The following is a 22778-nucleotide window of genomic DNA, read 5'->3' on the forward strand; positions in this document are numbered from 1 at the left end:
GACTTTAAGACCTGGAAAAACAACCCAAAAAGAGAAGAATAAGGTGAAAAGGGGATATTATGTTAGGAAACAACAGAAAGGGGGAAAGCAGAGTAAAAGGGAGATGGAGAGACAAGGGGGTAAAGAGGACAAGGAGAAGAAGAAGCAAGGGAGAAAGGAAGGAATGAGAAGCCTTAATGGTGGGGAGCAAGATGTAAAGAAGCAAAAGTTTTTAGAGATAATGGATAAATTTTTATTGAAAAAGGGATTCTAGAAAGGTACATAAGATTGTATTTCTATATTTGTATTTAGAAATAATTATAGAAAATTGGAAATAATATGTAATTTAAAATGCGATAAAATATTTAGTATAATCTAGTGAAATTTTTGTTAAGAAAAGGGGAGTACTGTAATGGAATAATGATTTAAGATATGTGATGTGGGGGGGGGGGGGGAACAATTTTGGAAAGCATAAGTGTTCCCACAAAGGCATGATATTTAATTGAAATGGGTAAAATGCTTATTGTTAATATTAATGATTAGACTATGTTATCCTAGTGAAACTTTTTGAGAAATGAGAGATTTGAAGTAGAAGAAGGGGGAACATCGTAATGAAATAATGATCTATAATATGTGATGTGGGGGGTGAATAACTATGGAAAATAGGTGCTCCCATAAAAGTATGTGATTTAACTGAAAAGTAATGTGCTAAATATTTAAGATATGAATATCAATATCAATGAATAGATTTGTATTGGTTTTGATAATACTGTATAATTTTAGAATGTACCAGACAGAATCCCAATGTAAGTTATGTGTTCTATATTAAGTATTATAAATATAGGGGAAAGAGATAAAGGCATCAATACTCCATTTAGTGTACAGGAGAAGTTTTTTTTTTTTTTTAAGAAGAAAGATAAATGGATAGCTGGAAATAGAACAGACAAAGAATAATAAATATTATGATTCGAATTGAGAGGAGATAAATAAAATAAAACTGAGAAAATTTAAAAGAGAGGAGAAGTTATATAGAAAATTGAAAATGCTAATAAGATATGGAATGGTATGTAAAATGAATATGAATTTGAATTTGTGTCTGTACCAAGAGTTTTAACCCGGGACTAAGCAACTTTCAGAAAAGAGATTTTTTATGATTTTATGTTTTGTGTGTTTGTGTATTTATGTTTTGTATGTCTTTAAAAATTAATAAAATTTGTTCAAAAAAAAAAAAAAAAAAGAACTATATCATCAGCATACAGAAGAATATTAATGAATTTATTATGGATCTTTTAACTACTTTTGAACATTAAAGTACCGGGGCTCAGAATACAATTCTGTCCAACACGACTATGGGTAGATAAGCTCTTGGTGAAGCAGTAACATCTATACAGGCTTACAAACAAGTGTTTGAGTATAGGGCTCTGACCAAGAAAAAAAAGTAAGAGTAAGAATCTGGATTTCATGCTTAACTTAGCCAATTTCTTCCACAAAATGTTTCTGTTCATAGAGTCAAAAACAGTACTGACATCTAGAAAGACGGTAAACAGTTTCTTATTATTAATTAGTTGTTTTGTTATCAGAGGGCATAAAATAAAACAAATGTCTATTGTGAAGTGCTCCAGTTTAAATCCAACTTGTTCCTCCATTAAGCAATTTATTTCCATTACCCAGAATTCTATTTTGCTCAAATATTTAAAAACAAATATTTCTTCAATTTTCCTTTCTATCAATATATCATAATTAAATTATAATAATTAGATTATTTTCTTGAGGATTTTTTTTACATTAACCTATTTAGTTTCTTTAGAGTTGATTTCTCTCATTATAACTTAACAAAATAATTTATTTGAGCACTATATAAACAGAATTCTTTGGTGTAAAATAATTACATAGATAGATAAATTTTATTATCAGTAGATCAGCAATTATAGCTAGTAAAAGGTAAAAATATTTTGTTTGCAGCAAAAAGTTAAGAGAGTACAAATAATCAAAATAATGCTTAATACAATATTAGGATTGGCTTATTTGCAGAAAATTTAAATGTTCGTTTTTACTATTAATATATCTTACCTCTTCAGATTTGAAAGCTTGTTTTGAGTGTGAGTACTTCAAAAATCTAAAAGATAAATGTATTTGATTAAATGCCATGAATTATTAATAATTCAAGTGCTTCTATTAAGCTAGCATTTCTCACGTATTTTCTGCAGTCTTAGGGTTCAGTGAGAAATAATGATTAAAAAAAGGTTTTCTAAGTTTGCACATCTTATAATGCTAAGGTTCACAGTGGTTAGAATTCAGCTTATTGATCATGCTAATATACCATGAGCTTTAGATAAATTTTTATGCAAACATTCACTGAGAATTATTTCAAAGGGTTTCCCTGGGAAAAAAATGTTGAGAAAGAATGCTCTAAACTTTAACTCTTACTAGTAATTTAATACTATATTATTTAGGGAATGCGTTATCATCAGATTGACTCTAATCACCACTACAATATGATGGCTTAGTTTGCATGTATTGCCAAGAGATAATATGGAGAGTAAAGCTATCTATCCTCAGAAAGAAATAATGGTTTACAATAAAACAAAATGGTTTTATGAAATACAAAGGTTCGCATTAAAACACAATTTGAAATCCTTTTGATTTACAATTTCTGGTTTGTGTACTCAAGGCTTGCTGTTTGTATATTGTATCTTTCTCATTTCTTCTAGGGATAGGTGGAAAAAATAAGCAGGAAATGGCTGGATCTTTTGACTGACCTTTAAGAAAAGTTTGGTTTCCATATTGATCTAGGATTGAACAGCATGCTAAATCAAAAATAAAAGACTTATGGATTGCTAGATTGCATGTTACTCAAACTAATATGGAAATTTTGTTTTCACCTTGCAACAGGGAGCACATTGGAACCAGTGTACATCATAATGAAGAAGAATATTCCACTGAGATAAAGACGAGGTAACTGTGGATTGTCTTGCATGATATGGAAGAGTAATATGGCAACCTTCTCAACAAGAATGGGATCAAAAGTCAGCAAAAGCTGTAGTGTAAAAAAAGTTAAATATTTATTTAAAAATTAAAATATTGTTCAGTAACTATCCAAAACATTACTCACTTAAAAAAACTCATGAACATGAGGAGTATGTTGAAAATTAAGCAGGAAATAAAATATGCCTGAAAAGCAAGATGGAATGTCAATTTACCTGAATGATATGAGGAAGGCAAGTGTTGTCTGAGAGAAGCCTCTTCACCTTGGGTAAAGGTCTTATAATAGCATTGTCCTGATCTCTGAAATAAATATATTTTTCTAATCAGTATATTTGTACAAAATCATTTGCTTCTATTGTCTTTTGGCTAATAGCAGATGTTCTTTTGTGCTTCATATTCTTGTTTTTTCCTAGAAAAAACTCTTTACTAGCTCAACATATTATAGAGGTTGACTTCCTTTACAGTGAAGAATTATGTTTTTTGGAGAATGGCTTCTTGAACAGTTTTTCACTATCTTCATTCCCAGGAATGGATCATTTAAGATGGGGTGTTAAACTCAAGGCCCATGGCCAGATACGGCCTGCAGGGTGCTTAGATCTGGCCCGTGGGACCACCCTAGAAACAGCAAGGGACCAGCCCTCCCGAGCTGTTTTCACTGGCAGAGCGCTCAAGCCATGAGTGACTTTGAGCTGGCCATGCCCATCCTGGCCACACCCATCCGCCCCCCTGGCCGAGGTCAAACACAACCCTGATGTGGCCCTCAATGAAATCGAGTTTGATACCCCTGCTTTAAGACTTTTGCAATAATGAAAAATATTAGCGATCTGAAATCTAAGCTCCTTACCTGCTGGGAAAATAGCTACACATTGTGACAAGCATGTTGAGAATAAGTGTAGCCAGATCTGTCTCATTTAGCACAGCTTGTCCAGTGGCCAGCAGACACCATTTCAACTGAGGAATAACTTGCAATGGTCGCCACCCATCCATGCCTTGGGCCCAGCAGCGTGTTTTTGAAGTCAATTTTCCTTCTGTCCACAATTCCTGCATCTGAATTAGAAATTGAATACTATAATAAATACTGTTTTTGGAACAGTACTTTTGACAAATGTTCAGTTTTTGCAAACAGTAGTGACTATATTTAAAATCATGTTTATATTAGTCCATGTAAGCAGATGTGTACCTTATCTTGCCAAAGATGAAACAGTAAAACAATCTGAACAAATCTAAAGGACTAATCAAACAGCCCAAATCTCTGCTAAATCAAAATTTCTGGAATAAAAATAGACAATTATTCCAGGTTCATTAGAATATCTGATTTGGTGATGGTGATAAATAAAGACTTAGAAGATTCACTTATACACTTGGAGATGGATCGTGCAGCATTTTTTTTAAGATTTCAAAATGTTACAGAGACCAAAGAAGATTTAGAAATAATAATGGCTGAATTGATAGAGGAAGCTCTGCAGGGGGTACATATTAAAAAACAATATAGGAATTGCTTAGAATACCCCAAATTAGGAACACCTTATGTCAGAGTATATTCATGAACTGGAATAGAGCATGGTAACAAAATCAGCCAATGAGGACCGAAACTAGAAGTAGCCTAGGTGTGGCTCTATATTAAGCTCTGCAGCTCTGAAGCTATGTTAAGCTCTGAGTCTGTCTATTGAAATGAAACTTGCTTGGTTGCCTCCTGAATGAAAGTGAAACTGATGTCTGTTTCTGAGCTCCTGAGTTGCTGTTCTGCTCTGAACCTGTAACATATCTGCTTCTGTTTGAGTTTGCTCCATGTTGGAGAAATCTACAACTGGTATTGTTAAATTTACTTCCTGTGTTTATAAAAAAGTTAAATGAAGCCTCAGCCATACTTTTCTGGTGCCGAATTTACAGGTTATGGGCCCAGAAAAAGACTGAATTGTAATTAAAGCTGAAAGTCTGTCTGTTTTAAAAGTCAGAAACAAGGCGAGAGGCTTTGCAGGATGACTGAAAAAAATAAAGAGAGCTCTCTACCCCGCTTGAGACAGAAGAACTATGTTTTTGGGCTGCAAAGATGGAATGTTTCCTAAAAGCTAAAAAGCTTTGGAATATTGTTGAAAATCCACCCAGGCACCATTGAATGCTGCAGATCAGAAACCGCATGATAAAGCATTGGTTTATATCATCTTAAGTTTAGAAGATGATTAGTTTATCAATGTAACTGATTTAAAGACTGCAAAGGAAGTCTGGGATAAATTGGGGACTGTTCATGTGAGTGTATCTGCATGCAACATCGTAACATCATCGTAACATCCCAACATCAAGAAAGTTATATAGAGCTCGTTTGCAGCCAGGAGATTCAGTAGAACAGCATTTTGTTCATATACAAACTTTATGGAGTTAGAATAGTGTGGGATGAGGATTCCTGAATCTCAGAAAATACTGCTACTTTTGAACAGCCTAGATGAAACTTGGGACATTATTTTCTTTAATGTTTGAATGCAAACCGGAGCAGGAGCTGCATTTAGAAGCCCTTAAAGCTTGTTCAATTAGCCATGAGGAGAAATCCCTGAGGAGGGGGCCCAAGGAGCAGAATGGAAAATTCCACAGACTGGCTGTCTCCAGAGAAGAAAAGAGCAGCAGGGGATATCAGATTACAGCTAAGCAGAAAGCCCAACAACAGACACCATGCTTCATTTGTGGACAAACAACTCATTTGAAGAAAGACTGTTTGCAAAGGGACTGTTTGCAAGACAGAAGAAGCAGTTTGCAAGAAAGACAGTTAACTGAGAGGCTGCTGTTGCAAAGTCAGCTATTGCAGGAGAGATCAATGGCTAATAGACAGTGGTGCTAGCCAAACAAGTATTAATAATGTTAAATTGTTTTACAGGATAGATGCAGCTGCTGGAGACACAGTAGCCTTGGCAAATGGCAAGAAGGCTAAAGTCATTGGAAGAGGCAGTGTGCAAATTCCATATTTGGAAACAAGGTTTAATAATGTTTTATGTGTGCCAGAAATGGAACATAATTTGCTGAGTGTCTCTAGTTTAGACAAAGAAGGAGACCGTATTTGTAAATGGACAGCGTCTTATAAAGAAAAATGGAATTGTATGTGCAAAAGGCATAAAGCATGATAACCTTTATATGTTACAGGGCAAAAAAGTTCAATGTGCACAAACATTTGGCAATGTTGCAAAACATGATTCATGTGTTCATCTTTTGCACAGGAAACTTAATCATGCCAACTTTAAACTTGTTCAAAAGAGAGAGCAGTATGCAGAAGTATTGCATTTAAAGGGATGTAAGGCATATTTGGTTTGTGCAGTATGCAAAACATCGAAGTCCAAGGCATTCCCAGTAAGCAAGAGTAGCACAAGGCAGACAACAAGAGTTTTAGAGCCGGTACATTCAGATTTGGTGGAGCATTTTTGCATTTAGTCTTTGCATTTCTTCCCTGTCACCAATGGCTTTTTCTTTCCTTCTCTCTTTTGCAGTTTGTACTATTATATCCATCTGGCCAATTTTGTTTTTTTCTTGTATGCAATATGTGACAATTGGGCTACTTTTGTGACTGTATGTAATATGTTTTGGTCTACTTTAATGACAGTTGGCCCGTAACTCATCTAATTGTCTTTCTGGGATGTTGAACACTTCAAATCTGTTCTTAACTTCAACTGCATATGCCAGGGAATCTTCTTAACATTAAATTTCTGACTTGTGGGTGTATGTTTGACATTGCAATATCTGAAACTTACCTTGGCAGTTAACAGTTCATGATCTGAACCACAATCAGCATTACAGAATGTTTTCACAGTGAACATGGAGCTTTTCCACCTCTTATGGCATAATATGTAGTCAGTTTGGTTTTGATGTTCTACCCTTTGGTGAAATCCAAGCGTATAGTCGCCACTTGGGTTGTTCAAACCATATGTACATTATGCTTAGCTGTTGTTCGTGGCATAGCTGAATCAAATGTTCTCCTGCCTCATTTCACATCAAATACATATTATCTCTATATCCCAATCAAGGAACTGCTAACAGTAAACAGCTAACAATAAACAACCCAACCAATGAACTACCAAGACCATTCCCAAAACTGACAGGGCAAGCCACTAGAATATATATTAAGAGGAAACTCCTATCCCTACTAGCACTGATGATATTACCTAATTTGGTAATGAAACAATGCCAATGCCAATAATGAATGCAAGAAAACCACCAAGCTCAGAGAGCACTGAGGACCCCACATATGAGTTTATAATTTATAAACATACTTTCTGAGAAAGATTACAAGGCCATGAGCCAACACTATATTATTTTCAATATGAAACAAAATTCTTGAAAGATACCTCATTAAAGCTGTATGGGCCTCTTCTCTCTTTCTCTGCATTGCCATAATACCATTCTTTTTCACTATCTCTTTTCATATCTGGTGCTGCTTCAATAACATTGCTCTTAAAAAGAAAAGTAAGTTTTGCATCACATAACTAGAAAATAGTTTAGTTTAAGAACCAATTTATATGTACAAATGTCACTGTATTGTTAGAAAATGTACACATAGTCGGACTCATCAATTTTTCAAGTTACTGGACCAAAGGATGAGAACTTAACTATACAGGGAAGGGCGGATAAACTTTATATGACAAGTGTCTTAAATGACACAATTAGTAATCAAACCCAAGTCTTAAAAAAATACATTAAATAACTTCCCAATTTTGAACTGGCTAAGTTTTAAATTAATTCTAATGTGATAAATATTTTTGATTTTATAAGAACCTGCATTTATTTGTATTTATACAAAGCTTAAAAAAATTAAAATGACATACTTGGAATGGTACTGTTGCCCTGCTTATATGAAGATGGGCCAGAGTAAGCAGATCCACAAGGATTCTGATACCATTTGAATCCATAAGCTCTTTAACATTTTTCTGTAATAAGAGTGTAAAGAATTTATAAGAAATCACATACTTTTAAAAATGATTTTTTTCTGGTCTAATTTTTATTGTAAGGCATGCTAATCTTAAAGAAAAAAATTCAAACTTAGAAATAAAGAGTTCTGTTGATAAAATTGGAACTAGCTTTCATTTATTTCTAATCTTTCATTTTACATCATTTACTGATTTTATTAGTAATAAATATTACATTTCAATAAATTATTGAAGAACTGCAGTTCTTTGCAGAAGGCAAAGAAGTTTTACACTCAAGCCTGGTGGACAATAGGAATATCTGAGTTGGTGTTTGGAGACTCTTTGTGTTGAAATTATTGCTTAGTAACGTTATCTGTTGTTCTTGGCATCCTTGCAAAACCTTGGCAAGGCTCTATCTTATTGGAGCTAATTGGTTTGAAGCAGCCTTTTACCCGGGAAGGAATGGGATTCGTAAAGAAACATTAAAAGGTTGTGCTGTTACCTTTGTCTCGTGTTTGCTTCCCTAGAACCTGGTCTGGGTCAGAACAGAGCCTCCGGAGGGCAAAAACGTTTCCGGCCTCCCCGGGCTCTGAATGGGCCCTGTACTTACCCTCAATCCAAAATGGGCTGCGCGATGTCTCCTGAGAGGGGCGAGGCAGGGTGGATGGGATTTGCCCATTCGCTGAACTGGCCATAAAATTAACAACCGGTTCTCCCAAACTGGTGAGAACTGGTTTGCCCGAACTGGTGAGAACCGGTAGCAGCCCACCCAAGTATATATCAGTGGTAGGATTCAAATAATTTAACAACTGGTTCTCTGCCCTAATGACCCGCCTCCCGGCCACTCTCCCTTTCCCCAGGCATTGGGTCTATATGCAACACTTCCAGAAATGAAGCTTCCAGGTGCAAATGCCAACCCCACCCGAATGAAAGGATGGAGAGAGACCAGCAAAGCATTCTGCTCCCATCACCAAGGAAAGTAAGACATTGAGCTTATTAAAAATCAATATATTGTGTCATAACATTTCACACCTGAGGTGGCAGAGGCAATAAATCCCATTGACTTCTCAGAAGCAATTTACAATTAAAGCCCATTTGCACCCCAAAAATAATAAATAAATAGCAGAAGGAAAAGGATTGACAATACTTCTGGATTGACAATACCTGTGCAGGCAATTTTGAAAGAGGCTAAACTAAAGCTGGATTAACCCCACCTTCCTCCTTCCTTCTCATCTCTCCCCTTCCTCCCCCATCTCTCCCCCTCCCCCATATAACAGCTGAAAATAGTCTGGAAAACAGCCCAAAATGGATGAAAAATGACCCAAAATACAGCCCCAAAACAGCCATTTTCGGACCATTTTTTCAGGCTGTTCTTCACCAGAAAAAGGCCCAGAAAACAGCCAAAAATGGCTCTAAAACAGCCTGAAAAATGGCCAGGGGAGGCACCAGCAGTGGTAGGATTAGTTGGTTCATGCGCACTCACATTTTCAATTCTGCACTAGGCAAACCGGTTTTTACATTATGAGGAGTCCACCTCTGGTCCTACAGTCATCACTTGTGAACTTCACCACTGGCTTTTGACAAAGACAAAAACTAGCAGAAAGTCACAAGTCATGATTGCGTGATGTTGAGCTTAATGGCCTCAAGTGATTTTTCTAACAACTGCAACTAGAAGTTCTGCTGAAGTCAGCAAGGTCATATTATTTTTCTCTTCACAACTATATCACTTAGCAATGGAGTTCCTGGTCCCAATTATGGTTGTTAACTGAGATCTATCTGTATTATCTTACATTTCTTATGACCCTAAGCCTATTTGCATTTTATTTATCAAAAAATTATATTAAAGGAAAGGTAAAGGTTTCCTTTATCCTGTTGAGCCTGACTCCATGGGGTAGTGCTCATCATCATTTATTAGCTGACGAAGCCAGCATTGTCTGAAGACACTTCTATGGTCATGCAACCAGGATTACTATTCATATACAGGTGCATTGAATGGTGTTATCTTTCCAACAAAGTGGTACTTATTTATCTACTTGCATTTGCATGCTTTTGAACTGCTAGCTAACTCCCCTGTTAGCAGGAGCTGGAGCAAGTAATGAGATGTCACCCTGTTGCGAGGTGCTTGGATTTTGAACCAGGGCTATCAGCTATCCAGCTGACAAGCTCAGCATCACAAATAACACTACTCAAGATGTAGCCAAAATAGTTTGTCTCAAATACTCTTTAAACAAAACATCAAGCTGAAATTAATCCATTCACTGGAAAATAATTCTATCAAATGGTTGTCTTTACTGTTACAAAACATACAAATAAAGCCTACATATTACATGCTATAATATCATCATTAATAGAATTATATATACCAATGCACAGAGTACGAATAATAAACAGGGTGAATTAGAAAGTCAAGTAAATGAGGGAAGATATGATATTGTTGCCATTACGGAAACTTGGTGGGATGAAACCCACAAATGGAACATACAGCTAGAGGAATTAGACCAAATATAAGAGGAGATGGAGTTGCCCTATATATAAGAAATAACTGCATCTCTACAGAAATAGAGCACAACAAAACCGCCTTGAATGCATTTGGATCAATATAAAAGAGGGGAAATGATACTGCCATAGGTGTATACTATAGGCCACCAAATCAGAGAAAATAGACGAACATTTTGCTAGTCAATTAAGGTATATAGGAAGCACATCACAATAGTAATGGGGGATTTTAACTACCCTGACATCAACTGGACCAAGTGGAAGATCAAACAGGTTCTAGTCAAAACTAGCAAACAACTTTGTTTCCCAAAAAGTAGAGAAGGGAACAAGGGAATCAGCCATATTGGACTTAATTCTCACTAACTGAGATGAAATGATAGAAGGTGATGAAGCTACAGGAACCTTGGGGTGGGGGGGAGTGATCATGCGATATTGGAATTCAATATTATGCAAGTACAAGCAATAGAACAAAGTCAAACTAGAGTCTTGGACTTTAAGAGATCTAATTTCAATAAACTTAAAGAGAGCTTGGGAAGGATTCCATGGATGAAAATCCTCAAGGGGAAAACAACACAAGAAGCTTGGGAAATTTTGAAAAATGAGATTATAAAAGCCCAATCTAGCACAATACCAATGAAGAAGAAAAATAACAAAAGAAACCAGCATGGCTGTGTAAAGAAATCTCTGATAAATTGAAAGACAAAAAGAACAAGTATAAAAAGTGTAAAGAGGCACACATAACTAAAGCAGAATATCAGCAAATAGCCTGAGCCTGCAAAGATGAAGTGAGGAAAGCTAACACTCATAATGAACAAAGGCTTGCAACAAAATAATAATAAAAAAGCTTCTTCCAACATGTTAAAAGCAAGAAAACAAAGAAACAACTGGTTCATTCCTGGGAGAAAATCACAAGAAGGTGACAAGCAACCGTGAGAAAGCAGAACTACTCAACTCATTTTTGCACCTGTCTTTACACAAAGGGAAAAATAGTCCAACAACCCAGCACCCCAAAAAAACCGATTAGAAACACAAGTTAAAATAGGGAAGAAAATAGTAAGTGAGCATCTGTCCACCCTAGACGAGTTCAAATCACCAGGACCAGATTGATTACACCCCAAGGTATTGAAGGAACTGGCATATGAGATCTCAGAACCACTGAACTATATCTTTCAAAGATCCTGGAGCACTGGAGAACTGCCAGAGGATTGGAAAAGAGCTGATGTAGTTCCCATCTTCAAAAAAGGGAAAAAAATAGATCTAGGAAACTACAGACCAATCAGCCTAATATCAATACCCGGGAAGATACTGGAAAAGCAATGAAACAGCGAACACCTAGAAGCAAACAAAGTAATAACCAAAACCCAACATAGGTTTGTAAAAAACGATCGTGTCAGACCAATCTTATTGCAAAGTGACAAAGTGACAAAATTAGTGGACCAGAGGAATACTGTCAATATAATTTGCTTGGACTTCGGTAAGGCATTTGATAAAGTAGACCATAACCTACTACTTGATAAAATAGAAAAATGTAGATTAAATAGCATTACCACTAGATGGATTTATAACTGGCTGACCGATCATATTCAACGTGTAGTCCTCAATGGAACTGCATTTACATGGGGGAAAGTATGCAGTGGAATACCCCAAGCTTTGTTTTAGTCCTAATACTCTTCAACATCTTCATCAATGATTTGGACAAGGGGATAGATAGGGAACTCATCAAATTTGCAGATGACACCAAGCTAGCAGAAACAGCCAACATTCCAGAAGATAGGTTTAAGATACAGAAGGATCTTGACAAGACTTAAACATTGGGTGCTATCTTTACAAAATGAAATTCAATGGTGAAAAAGTAAGGTTCTATATTTAGGCAAGAAAAACAAAATGCACAGGTACAGTATATGTGGTACCTTGCTCAGTAGTAGTAACAGTGAGAGGGATCTTGGAGTCCTAGTGAACAATCATTTAAATATAAGCTAGCAGTATGCTGCAGCTGCCAAAAAAGTCAACCCAGTTCTAGGCTGTATAGTCAGAGGGATAGTATCAAGATCACATGAAGCATTAATACCAGTTTATAATGCCTTGGTTAAGGCCACACTTGGAATACTGCATCCAGTTTTGGTCACCATATTGTAAAAAAGATGTTGAGACTCTAGAAAAAGTGCAGAGAAGAGCAATAAAGATGATTAGGGGACTGGAGGCTAAAACATATGATGAACGGTTGCTGGAACAAAGAATGACTAGGGTGACATGATAGCAGTGTTCCAATATCTCAGGGGCTGCCACAAAGAAGAGGGAGTCAAGCTATTCTCCAAAGCACCTGAGGGTAGGACAAGAAGCAATGGTTGGAAGAAACCTTGAATTAAGGAAAAATTTCTGACAGTTAGAACAATTAATCAGTGGAACAACTTGCCTCCAGAAGTTGTAAATGCTCCAACACTGGAAGTTTTAAAGAAAAGATTGGATAACCATTTGCCTGAAATGGTATAGGGTTTCCTGCCTAAGCAGGGGTTTGGACTTGAAGACCTCTAAGATCCCTTCCAACTCTGTTATTCTATTCTAACATATGTTTTTCATTATTTTATATTTATAAAATAATAAAAAGCTTGAGTTGTTTATAGACAGATGTGTACATGGCTAGCACTTTCAATGCAAGTTGTTTGAATTCTTGCTCACCTTGTTAAGAATCAGTTTGTTAAGGAATATTATCAGCCGATCCCGTTCCAGTCTGTCAATGCACTATAAAAAAATATAAGCCTTGTTTTTTAACAGAAAAAGCATGAAAAATGTGTGATTAAATGCTATTCCAGTGTCCTTTAATGCATCATTAGTAACATACTTAAATATGATTATCTTGCAATCTCCAAAGACTGAAAATAATAAAAATACTATGACTTTTGGAAATAGTAGCTTTGTTTCCACAACAATCACAATAAGACAAGCCATCAACCCAATCAAAGCAATGGTTAAAGAAATCACAATATCACAGTAGTTAAATCAAATATTATTCCCTGGGAAACACATAGCTCTGCTTATTTCCTCCAATACATATCTAGTATCCCATGAATTCTTATGCCTAGAGAGCATGGGCAAAGTTTTGCAGTATGACCACTGACCAGCCAGCTTCTCATTCTTCTGGCAGTCAGTCAACAGAATGGCTTAGCCATTCCAGGCAATATATGGGAGTTGTGTTTATGCTGCCATGTTTTTGTAGCAGATGGTCATGGGAAGGATTTTTCAGCTGCTTTTCTTCCCATTTGTTTGTTTATTTGGAGGAGGATGCAGTATAGGTAAATTGACTATGTTTAGAATTTCTTACAACACAATTGTCTGCAAGGAATCAATTAACTCTGTGCATGACTGTTTAAGGTGAAATGAATGTTCTGGAGTAATTAATTTAGTCTAGTGACACTTCTTTGGTAAATCCCACAATACATAAATTTTACTAATCCAAATAAGGGATTCAGAACAATGTTATTATGATTATGGCAAAATCTACAAAATGTATCTTTGTGTCAAGGAATAAGGACCTATAGAAGTGGAGGGTTCTGAAAGGGAAGAAAAGAATTGGGAGAGGTGGTTGAAAAATAACATTGTAGTAAAGCTATTTAAAATAACTAGTAATACAAAACTCTTTAAGATAGGAACCAGAAAAAAAATACCCACACAAACAGTGACAACAGTAACAGCGGCAAGTCCCTCCATCTATTGATGAAATGCTGCCAAAACTCTATAAAAGATCTATAAGGCCTAGTGTTGTGTATGCAAGAAATTTTGTTGAAAAACCATGAAGATCTGAAAAATGAGATGGAATCGGTAAGGACTGAATTAAAAGATACAAATTATAGATGAAAATAAGAGACTTAAGACCCTATCACTTCTTGACAACGAAACTTATAAAATACAATGTTAGCTTTAGATGGTTGACACCGGAGGGAATTATGGTCAATTGGCAGGAGAAAAGATATTGATTAGACATACTTGACAGAGCGGAAGAATTTTATGATCAGCAATTTGTCAATGAAGAAGAAGTAGAAGCAGAAGAAGCGGTTGAAGAAAAAGATACGAGAGAAGAAAGAGGAATAGAAGCTACAAGTACGGAAGGAAGCTCACTAAGTAATAAGGATAGAAGATATGGAAGATGAGGAAAAATGGAGGAATATGAAAGAATGGATACAGAACCTAAGGAAATTAGAACAAGAAGAAGCACTAGGCAAAGAAACAGATAAGATAAGAGAGAGATGTGAACTGGTATCGATTAATATTAATAGCATAAACTGTCTGGTGAAAAGGAAAAAAAAAATCATAATCTACAAAACTTGAATGCGGATATAACAGCCCTACAGGAAGTACACATATAAAAGAAAAACAGAAATATCTGTTAGATAATAAAAAATTAGGGAAACTTTTCTCGTCATTAGATGAACAAAAGAAAAGGGATGTGGTGTTATACATAAAAGACTGGATTTTGGCTAAAGAAATTTTTAGAGACAAGGAAGGTAGAATATTGATGGTGGAGATAGAATTAGAAAATAGGAAGATCCTTCTGGTAGGAATTTATGCTCCAAACGGTCCACAAGAAAGTTTTTTCCAAAAACTATAATAAAATTAAGGATATGCAATCTGAAAAAAATTGTCTGTTAGGTGATTTTAATGCATTCATAGATAAAACACTGGATTATAAGGATGACAACAGGAGAATAAAAAAGAAAAAAACATTACCAAAAATTTTCCATGATTTGGCAAGGGAAGTTAAGATTTATGATGCATGGAGAGACCACCACCCAGATAAAAAGCAATTTATCTTCTATTCAAACCGACATCAGTCCTGGTCGAGACTAAATATGGTATGGATGCCCAAGAAACTCATCTCAGAAATAATTGATATTGAAATTGAAACAAACCTGTGGTCAGATCATAGTTATATTAAACTTAGCTGGAAAGGTCGAACCAAACCCTCAAGATGGAGATTGCAAAGAGCAATTTTAAAAGAGGAAGATTTTAAATTTAAAATGGAAAACGAAATGAAGCTCTTCTTTATAAAGAAAACAAAGAAGAGGATACATCCCTATAAAACTCTTGGGATACAGCGAAGGCATTTATGAGAGGGGTGACAATAAATTATATGGTCAAAAACAATAAAGATAAGAAGCAAAACTAAGAATATTAGAAACAGAATATAGAAATTTGGAGATGAAATTACAAAGAAAACAAAAAAAAAAAGGAAATAAAATTACAAATGTACTTAACAAAACATAAAATAAACCTGTTGGAGAAAGAAGAGTTAGCTCAAAAATTGAAAATGACAAAACAAAATACATTTGAGAATGCTAATAAGCCAGGAAGATGGCTAGCCTATAAGATGAAAAAACAAATAGAAAGAGATGGATCACCAAATTACGAAATAAACAAGGGAAGATATGCTACCAAGAAGAGGAGAAAGGGAATATAACTCAGAAATTTTATGAGAACTTATAAAAGGAAGAAGATGATTTAATGGAAGAAAAGGTGATAAAATGTCTAAGGAAAGCAGAATTTCCGAGAATTTCGGAAGAAAACAGTATGTTGAATGAAAAAATAAGATTGGAAGAAGTGATTTAGGCAATAAATAAGCAAAAAATAGTAAGGCCCCAGGACCAGATGGGCTATCTGCTGAACTAACAGATTGCTCAAATTATTTAATGAGGTCCTACATGAAGCAAAAATCCCACAATCTTGGAAAGAAGCAACAATCACAATTATCCCTAAAGAAAAAAAAATGATCAGACAATTATAGGAAATTATAGACCGATATCTCTCTTAAATGTGGATTATAAAATTTTCATAACTATAATAGCTGATAGACTCAAAAAAATTATTCATATGGACCAAAATGGGTTTCTCCCATATAGACATCTTAAGAATAATATAAGGACAATTTTAGATGTTATAGAGTATTATGAGAATAGTGGCGAGCAGGTGGAATTATTGTTTTTAGATGCCAAGAAGGCATTTGATAATGTAAAATGGAATTTCATTTTGCAACAAATTAAATATATGGGTTTTGGAAAAAAATTCTTAAATGTGACTTTGGCAATATACAATAAACAGGAAGCTAGGATATTGATGAATGGCCAAACAACAGATAAATTTGAAATCCAAAAAAGGAATGAGACAAGGATACCCATTATCGCCACTTTTGTTTATTTTGACCCTAGAAGTACTAAGGAGAATAATCAGGAAAGAAATGGAAATAAAGGGATTAAAATAAAAAAGAAAGAGTTTAAATTACAAGCTTTCACTGATTTGGTTTTTATTTTAGAAGATCCACAAAATTCAGGACCAAAATTTATAGAACAATTAGAAAAATTTGGAGAAGTTGCAGGGCTAAAAATTAATAGGGAAAAAACTAAAATACTTACAAAAAATATGACAAACAAAAAGAAATTTTAACTAAGATAATGGGCATCCAATTAACAAATAAAGTTAAATATTTGGGGATTACGATTTCGGAAAGATGCGCAACACTTAAGGATAATTATACACCATTAATTAAATGAATAACGGAAGATTTGAGAAAATGGGAGAATTTAAGATTATCTTTTATGGGTAGAATTGCATCTATAAAAATGAATATACTACCGAAATTATTGTTTCACTTTCAAAATGCCCCCCTAAAATTGGAAAAAAAATTTTTTTGGACGATTTGGACAAATTAGTATTGAAATTTATATGGCAAAAGAAAAAATCCAGAATCAAATTAAAATTGTTGCAAGATGTGATGGAAAGGGGAGGATTTGGCCTATCTGATTGGGAATTGTATTATAGAGTGGCAACTCTGACTTGGGTTAAAGATTGGATAAATGTTAAGAATAAAAAAATGTTAACTCTAGAAGGATATAATCTACAGGCAGGGTGGCATGCTTTCCTTTGGCAGGATAAACAACAGGTTCATGGATGTTTCCAGAGGCACAAAATTAGACAGATCTTGTTAAATGCATGGAATGAAACCAAACGACAAATTTATGTTGAAGTACCAATTTGGCTATCCACATTAGAAGTGTTGATATACATCTACTTTGCCAAGGGGAAGTTATTACATATGAGGACATCTTAAATGAGAAAGGAGAACTAAGAACGAGGCAAGAGCTGAAAGACCAGGGATTAGAGATAGAATGGTGGGCTTACTTACAATTACAATCGAGCTATGGAAAAGATATGAAAGAATGGGGAATTAGTAGACAGAAAACAGAATTCGACGAAATATTATTGGGAACAGATGAGAAATTGATTAAAAAAAATCTATACAGTGTTATTAGAATGTAAATTAGAAGAAGAAAAGGTAAAAGAAACAATGCTGGCCTGGATGAAAGATGTTGGGCATACTATAAATTTGGATGATTGGCAAACCTTATGGAATAGAAATAAAAAAATAACCTTGGCGGTACCGTTTAAAGAAAGCTTCTATAAAATGGTTTACCGATGGCATATCCCACCATCAAAATTGGCAAAAATGTACCCTAAGTTATCCCCCAAATGTTGGAAGTGTAATAAGGAAATCGGAACATACTATCACTTATGGTGGAGTTGTAAGAAAGCCCAAAATTATTGGCAAAAAATTCAGAAATAGATAGATGTGTGAAATTAAAATAAATACAGACCTGAAATCTTTCTACTGGGAATTAATGTGGGAAAATATAATAAAGATGTAATATATTTAATAATCCATGTCACCACAGCTGCAAGGTTAATTTATGCTCAAAATTGGAAATGTAACGAAACCCCGGATGAGATGGAAATAACTGCGCCAAAATGGACAAAGTAACCCAAGAATTAAAAGATAAGGTCGAATCTGATTATTATAAAATTTGGGAGAAGTTTTTCCACTGCTTGGAAAAAAGGAAAGAACAAGATTATCAAAAATGACCAAAGTTTATGTATATATGTAAATTTGTATTATTCTTATACTTATTAATTAATGATGTAAAACAATTATGTGTGTCAGGATGTATGCACCACGTTCACTATTATTTTTAAATGTCTTTTCTTTTTTGTATATTTAATAAAATTTATATTAAAAGAAGATAAAATGAATGTTCTGGGGTAGTGACACTTCTTTGGTAAATCCCACAATACATAAATCTTACCAATCCAAATAAGGGATTCAGAACAATGTTATTATGATTATGGCAAAATCTACAAAATGTATCTTTCGACCTGGCTTTATTGTCTACAATTCATGATTAGCTAACATATTTTAATCCCTTTGAAACACAGGAACAGATACTATAAAAACATGTTCTAGTAATGTCTATGCTAAAGAAATTCAGAAAATATCAATTTATATTCTCATGAAAAATATTCAAAGACAAATCTTAGCTGCTTGCTAGCCAAATTTGGAGGGAGGCATTGATAAATTACATTTACTACCTGCTTTCCAAAACTGTGCAATAATTAGGAAATGCTTACTCTTTCCAACATCCCTACAATGTATCTAGTATCACCAAATGGACCTATCTCTTCATAGCATCTTCCATATACAATAGCCAGGGCTTGTAAGCAGAGACATTTCATATTTATTTTAGGAGTGAGCAGGAAACGATGATACAACTCATTGAAAAATTCAGACCTGTCAAGAAAAAGGATAAAGAATGGTTTAAGACTTAAGTCTTTACATCTAAAATGTAACTTTTAATGTTAAGATAATATCAACTTACGATTTTTTTATTGCTTCACTTTCCTCACTCTCATCTTCTTCTAAAAGCAACCTCAAATAATAATCCCCTATTTTAATTTCTTCTGACAGGCATTCATATTTCACCTTTTACAAAGAGAAAGTAGAGAAGGTTCTAATATAATGTCTATGTGTGAGAAATGAAATTAATATAATAAAATCTCAGAATTTTTTTGTACAAAATTGAGATTGTTTGTAAGAAAGATCATGTGTAGAAGACAGAGAAATATTTGCTTATTATTGGGAATTGTACATATCTGAAGAAATGATTTTTTTTGTTTACAACTATTATTTTTATGTGATACCATAATGCAATCAGTAATTGAATAACAATCTCAATTACCCATTAGGATTAATAAATCTTATTCTAGAAATGACATCACAGGAACTTGAGCAAAATTTATTTTGTTTATTTGCTGGAGCTAACATATTTTTCTAGTTGAAGATAACTCTGAACAACTTACATTCACTTCTACAGTTAAAAAGGTCAAAATACAATAGTATAATAAAGTAAAATAATAAAAAAAGAAATAACAAAAAATTACTAAAAAGTTCAAGGCCAAAAGGCAAAGCAAAAAAAAAAAGTCAACCATAGGTAAAGGTGAGAGTTCTAATTTATCTCAGATATTGCCCTATGTTTTTTTTTTAAGTCCAGTTTCCATGACTTTCTTTAATCTATACCAGGAGATCTACTTTGATCTCAAGGGGCAAACTATTTCCAATAAGTGAGGAAGCAACAGAGAAACTTAACTCTTTGGACTCTGTAGATGACATCCCTTAGGATGGAAATAATCTGAATCATAATCATAGTGTATCAGCAGAAGCCACTTGACAATTCCATAGATATCCAGGACTATCTAGTTAAGCATATTGGGCTTAACTAGATAGGCTAAATTTTCTTGCTTTTATAATACTCCCAATGATTATAATTCCAATAGGATTTTTTTAAATAGATAGGGCTCTGATTTGTATCTTTGTAAATAATTTTTATCAGAATTGTATGTACTAATAGTTTAGAAAAGGCTGTAAGGATTGTCTCTCCTCCTAATTTAAGAAAGTGAAGACTTTTGAAATGAAGTATTTCAAAAGGAACCTTTTATTAAGCAGAAGTGACAGCAATACATTCAAAGCAATGTCTGAATACCCTTAGGCAAGACAAGTAGAATTAAAGCAGTAGAGACCCCGCCCTTTAGCCAGATGCGGATTCAGCCAATCCATAGATGTGAAGATGTTATTGTACTGGCTGCTTTGAGAAAGAGATAAGCAGGCATTCCCATGGCCATCTCCGCTGGCTTTCAAAATGAAACAACCCACATGGCCCTCCTGCCTACCACATTCCCCAAGAGGTGAGAAAATCACAGGGCACTCCGGCACCAGGATACAAATTATAAAATAGTAGTTGTCACAGGCAATAGTAATGAATTGAATTTATGACCCCCCCTTCTCCCAACTGAATAGCAGTATCACTTTTACGGATCTGACAATGGCACTACAGACCCAGATGAAAAGATATTTAGATTCAAAATAAACTAAGCTTCTAATTTCATGGGATAAATATCAGATGAAGACATACTTCAAATTCATGGTGATTCCAGGAAATGACATTGGTACTGCCAAGTTCTCTGTCAATCTGAAATGCCCGCATTTCAGTCTCTAAGGAATCTCTTAATTCTTCCCTTGTTTTGAAATTCCAGATCAAATTGGATCTAGCGTGATCTTGGAGAAATCTATACAAACAGCGTAAGAAACAGATTATAAATAATAATTTTTAAAAGTAATAAAGAGGCACACCATTTCTTTCTGAATTGATTACCGGTAATAAAAGAGATCCCAGTTGGCTTGAATTTTTATCCTTTGCCTTCGTTTCCTCAGTATTACTGGCTTCTGATTGAGGTTCTACAAAATAAAGTCAATCAAATTATGTCCAGAAAGTAACTGAACATACAGTGAAATGAGTTCATGCGTTTCATGGAAATACGAAGCTTTCCTTTTATGAAAAGTAGCAGCTTTCTTCAAAATCGTAAATACCTTTTTCCCCATCTTAAGCAGTGAGGCAGGATAGGCCATCATATCAATATGGATCAATTTTATAAAAATTAAGAAATGAGGTAAATATGGCCTCAAACGTTTCTGCTTTGTACTAGAGATAGCCTTGATTTACGACCTGTTTGTTTAATGATAGTTTAAACCAACCTCAACCTAAAGGTGATGTCTTAAAGTTACAGTTGTCACACTCCAGAGTCATGTAATCACAATTCAGATGCTTGGAAACCAAATTCCATTAACACTGGTTGTCATATCTGGCTGTCATGTGATCACAATCTGTAACCTTCCCAACTACCTTTTGAGAAGCAACATCAATTGAGGAAACCAGATTAATTTACAACTGCTTGATTCACTTAATGAACCCATGCTTCACTTAACAACTGCAGTTATTTGCTTAATGGCCAAAGTAAAAACGGTTGTCAAATTGAGTCTGGTCATGAGATGATTTGCTTTATGGTTGCATCAACTTACAAAGGAAACTCTGGTCCCAGTTGTAGTCATAAGTCAAGAACTACCTGTAGCTTCCTTTTCATTGTTATGGAATCTGAATAATTCACTGCAAAAGTATGGTATAAAACCACTTGACTATATTGTTACATGATGTGTGAGAAAGCAACTTCTTTACAATGTTTATGAAAATAACTGGAAATATAAGGCAATCAATTTGGAGAAGCATAACCAAGATATAAGATATGTTAGCAAACAAAGACTTCTATGTTTTTATAGAGCTGAAACATCAATAATAAGCCAATCTTAACCAAGCAATAGTTTTCATCAATTTTATATTGGCAGACAAGTTGCTATACACTAAGCTAATTCAAGGCAGTTTGCAGAAAGGAATAAAGACTCACCATATTGTTTCTATCCTAGTTGTATTTGGGAAATAAAAGAAAAACAAAATTTATATTTAACAAAAATGCCTCTCAAAGGTTTTAATATTTAGAACAACCTCCTACAAATAAGGTATTTGTACATAATAGCGCTATGGCCTGAGAACCTTAGATCACACCTCTAATTTCCACTAATCACATTTCTGGTGGGAGGGAACGTTCATGGGCCAAAGTAATAGAAAAAATTAGTGCTGGAAAATGTAATGTCATTTAATGAACTGGATATATAGCAAATGTATGAATTAAAATGGCTCCTCATTTTTCTTCACTTATTCCACAAAAAACAGCCTAGAACTTTAGGTGTAGTTACAACTGAAATTACATAATATGTTAGTCATACTCATAATTTAATAAATTGCTATGTATGGTACTCTGAACCGAATGGATAAAAAGGCTACTTACAATGTTTCTATCTATTCTATTATGTCAACATCAAATGTCATATATTTAGCACACTAATCCATATTAAAGTTGGTTTGTTTTTGGATTACCATCTTGCACAATCCCCTCTTCAGAATAAAACTATGGTTTACTTACAGACGATTCAGCCAAAATATAAATCACACTGTAAATCAGATCACAACCATGTAATGTAAAAAGCCATAAACAATTATATGCATAAATACATAAGGTACATAAATACATAAGTAAGCAGAAGGATGGAAGGAAAGCCAATTAGACAAATTGAGAATTTGTCATAAAGAGATATTAATATATTAACTACTCAAATTATACAGGTGTTGCCTTAAACTTATATTTCACCTTTATAAACAGCAGTTATCTTAA

General features: G+C 34.4%; 1 protein-coding gene across 6 annotated transcripts in view; it reads right to left on the minus strand.

The window, feature by feature from the left end:
• DNAJC13 (DnaJ heat shock protein family (Hsp40) member C13) overlaps nt 1–22778 on the minus strand; it is a 159034-nt gene that overhangs the window by 48799 nt on the left and 87457 nt on the right. For 4 of the 6 annotated variants that reach the window (XR_015746067.1, XM_087947909.1, XM_087947907.1 and 1 more), the window contains 12 exons: nt 21954–21968; nt 20870–20952; nt 20630–20783; nt 19040–19143; nt 18792–18951; nt 13020–13082; nt 7767–7868; nt 7290–7394; nt 3809–4011; nt 3180–3264; nt 2862–3016; nt 2050–2095 (listed from right to left, as the gene is read on the minus strand). Coding sequence is in view for 5 of the 6 variants with exons in the window: in XM_087947909.1 (XP_087804035.1) it covers nt 2050–2095; nt 2862–3016; nt 3180–3264; nt 3809–4011; nt 7290–7394; nt 7767–7868; nt 13020–13082; nt 18792–18951; nt 19040–19143; nt 20630–20783; nt 20870–20952; nt 21954–21968 (1275 nt within the window). In the remaining variant the exon portion in view is untranslated. The remainder of the gene's footprint in view (nt 1–2049; nt 2096–2861; nt 3017–3179; nt 3265–3808; nt 4012–7289; nt 7395–7766; nt 7869–13019; nt 13083–18791; nt 18952–19039; nt 19144–20629; nt 20784–20869; nt 20953–21953; nt 21969–22778) is intronic. The other 2 variants (XM_087947910.1, XM_087947908.1) reach the window with 1 other exon arrangement.

Source organism: Notechis scutatus, chromosome Z (genome assembly GCF_049901735.1).
Source record: "Notechis scutatus isolate UNSWTSFEM ecotype Mainland chromosome Z, rNotScu1.2, whole genome shotgun sequence".
Lineage (NCBI taxonomy): Eukaryota > Metazoa > Chordata > Lepidosauria > Squamata > Elapidae > Notechis > Notechis scutatus.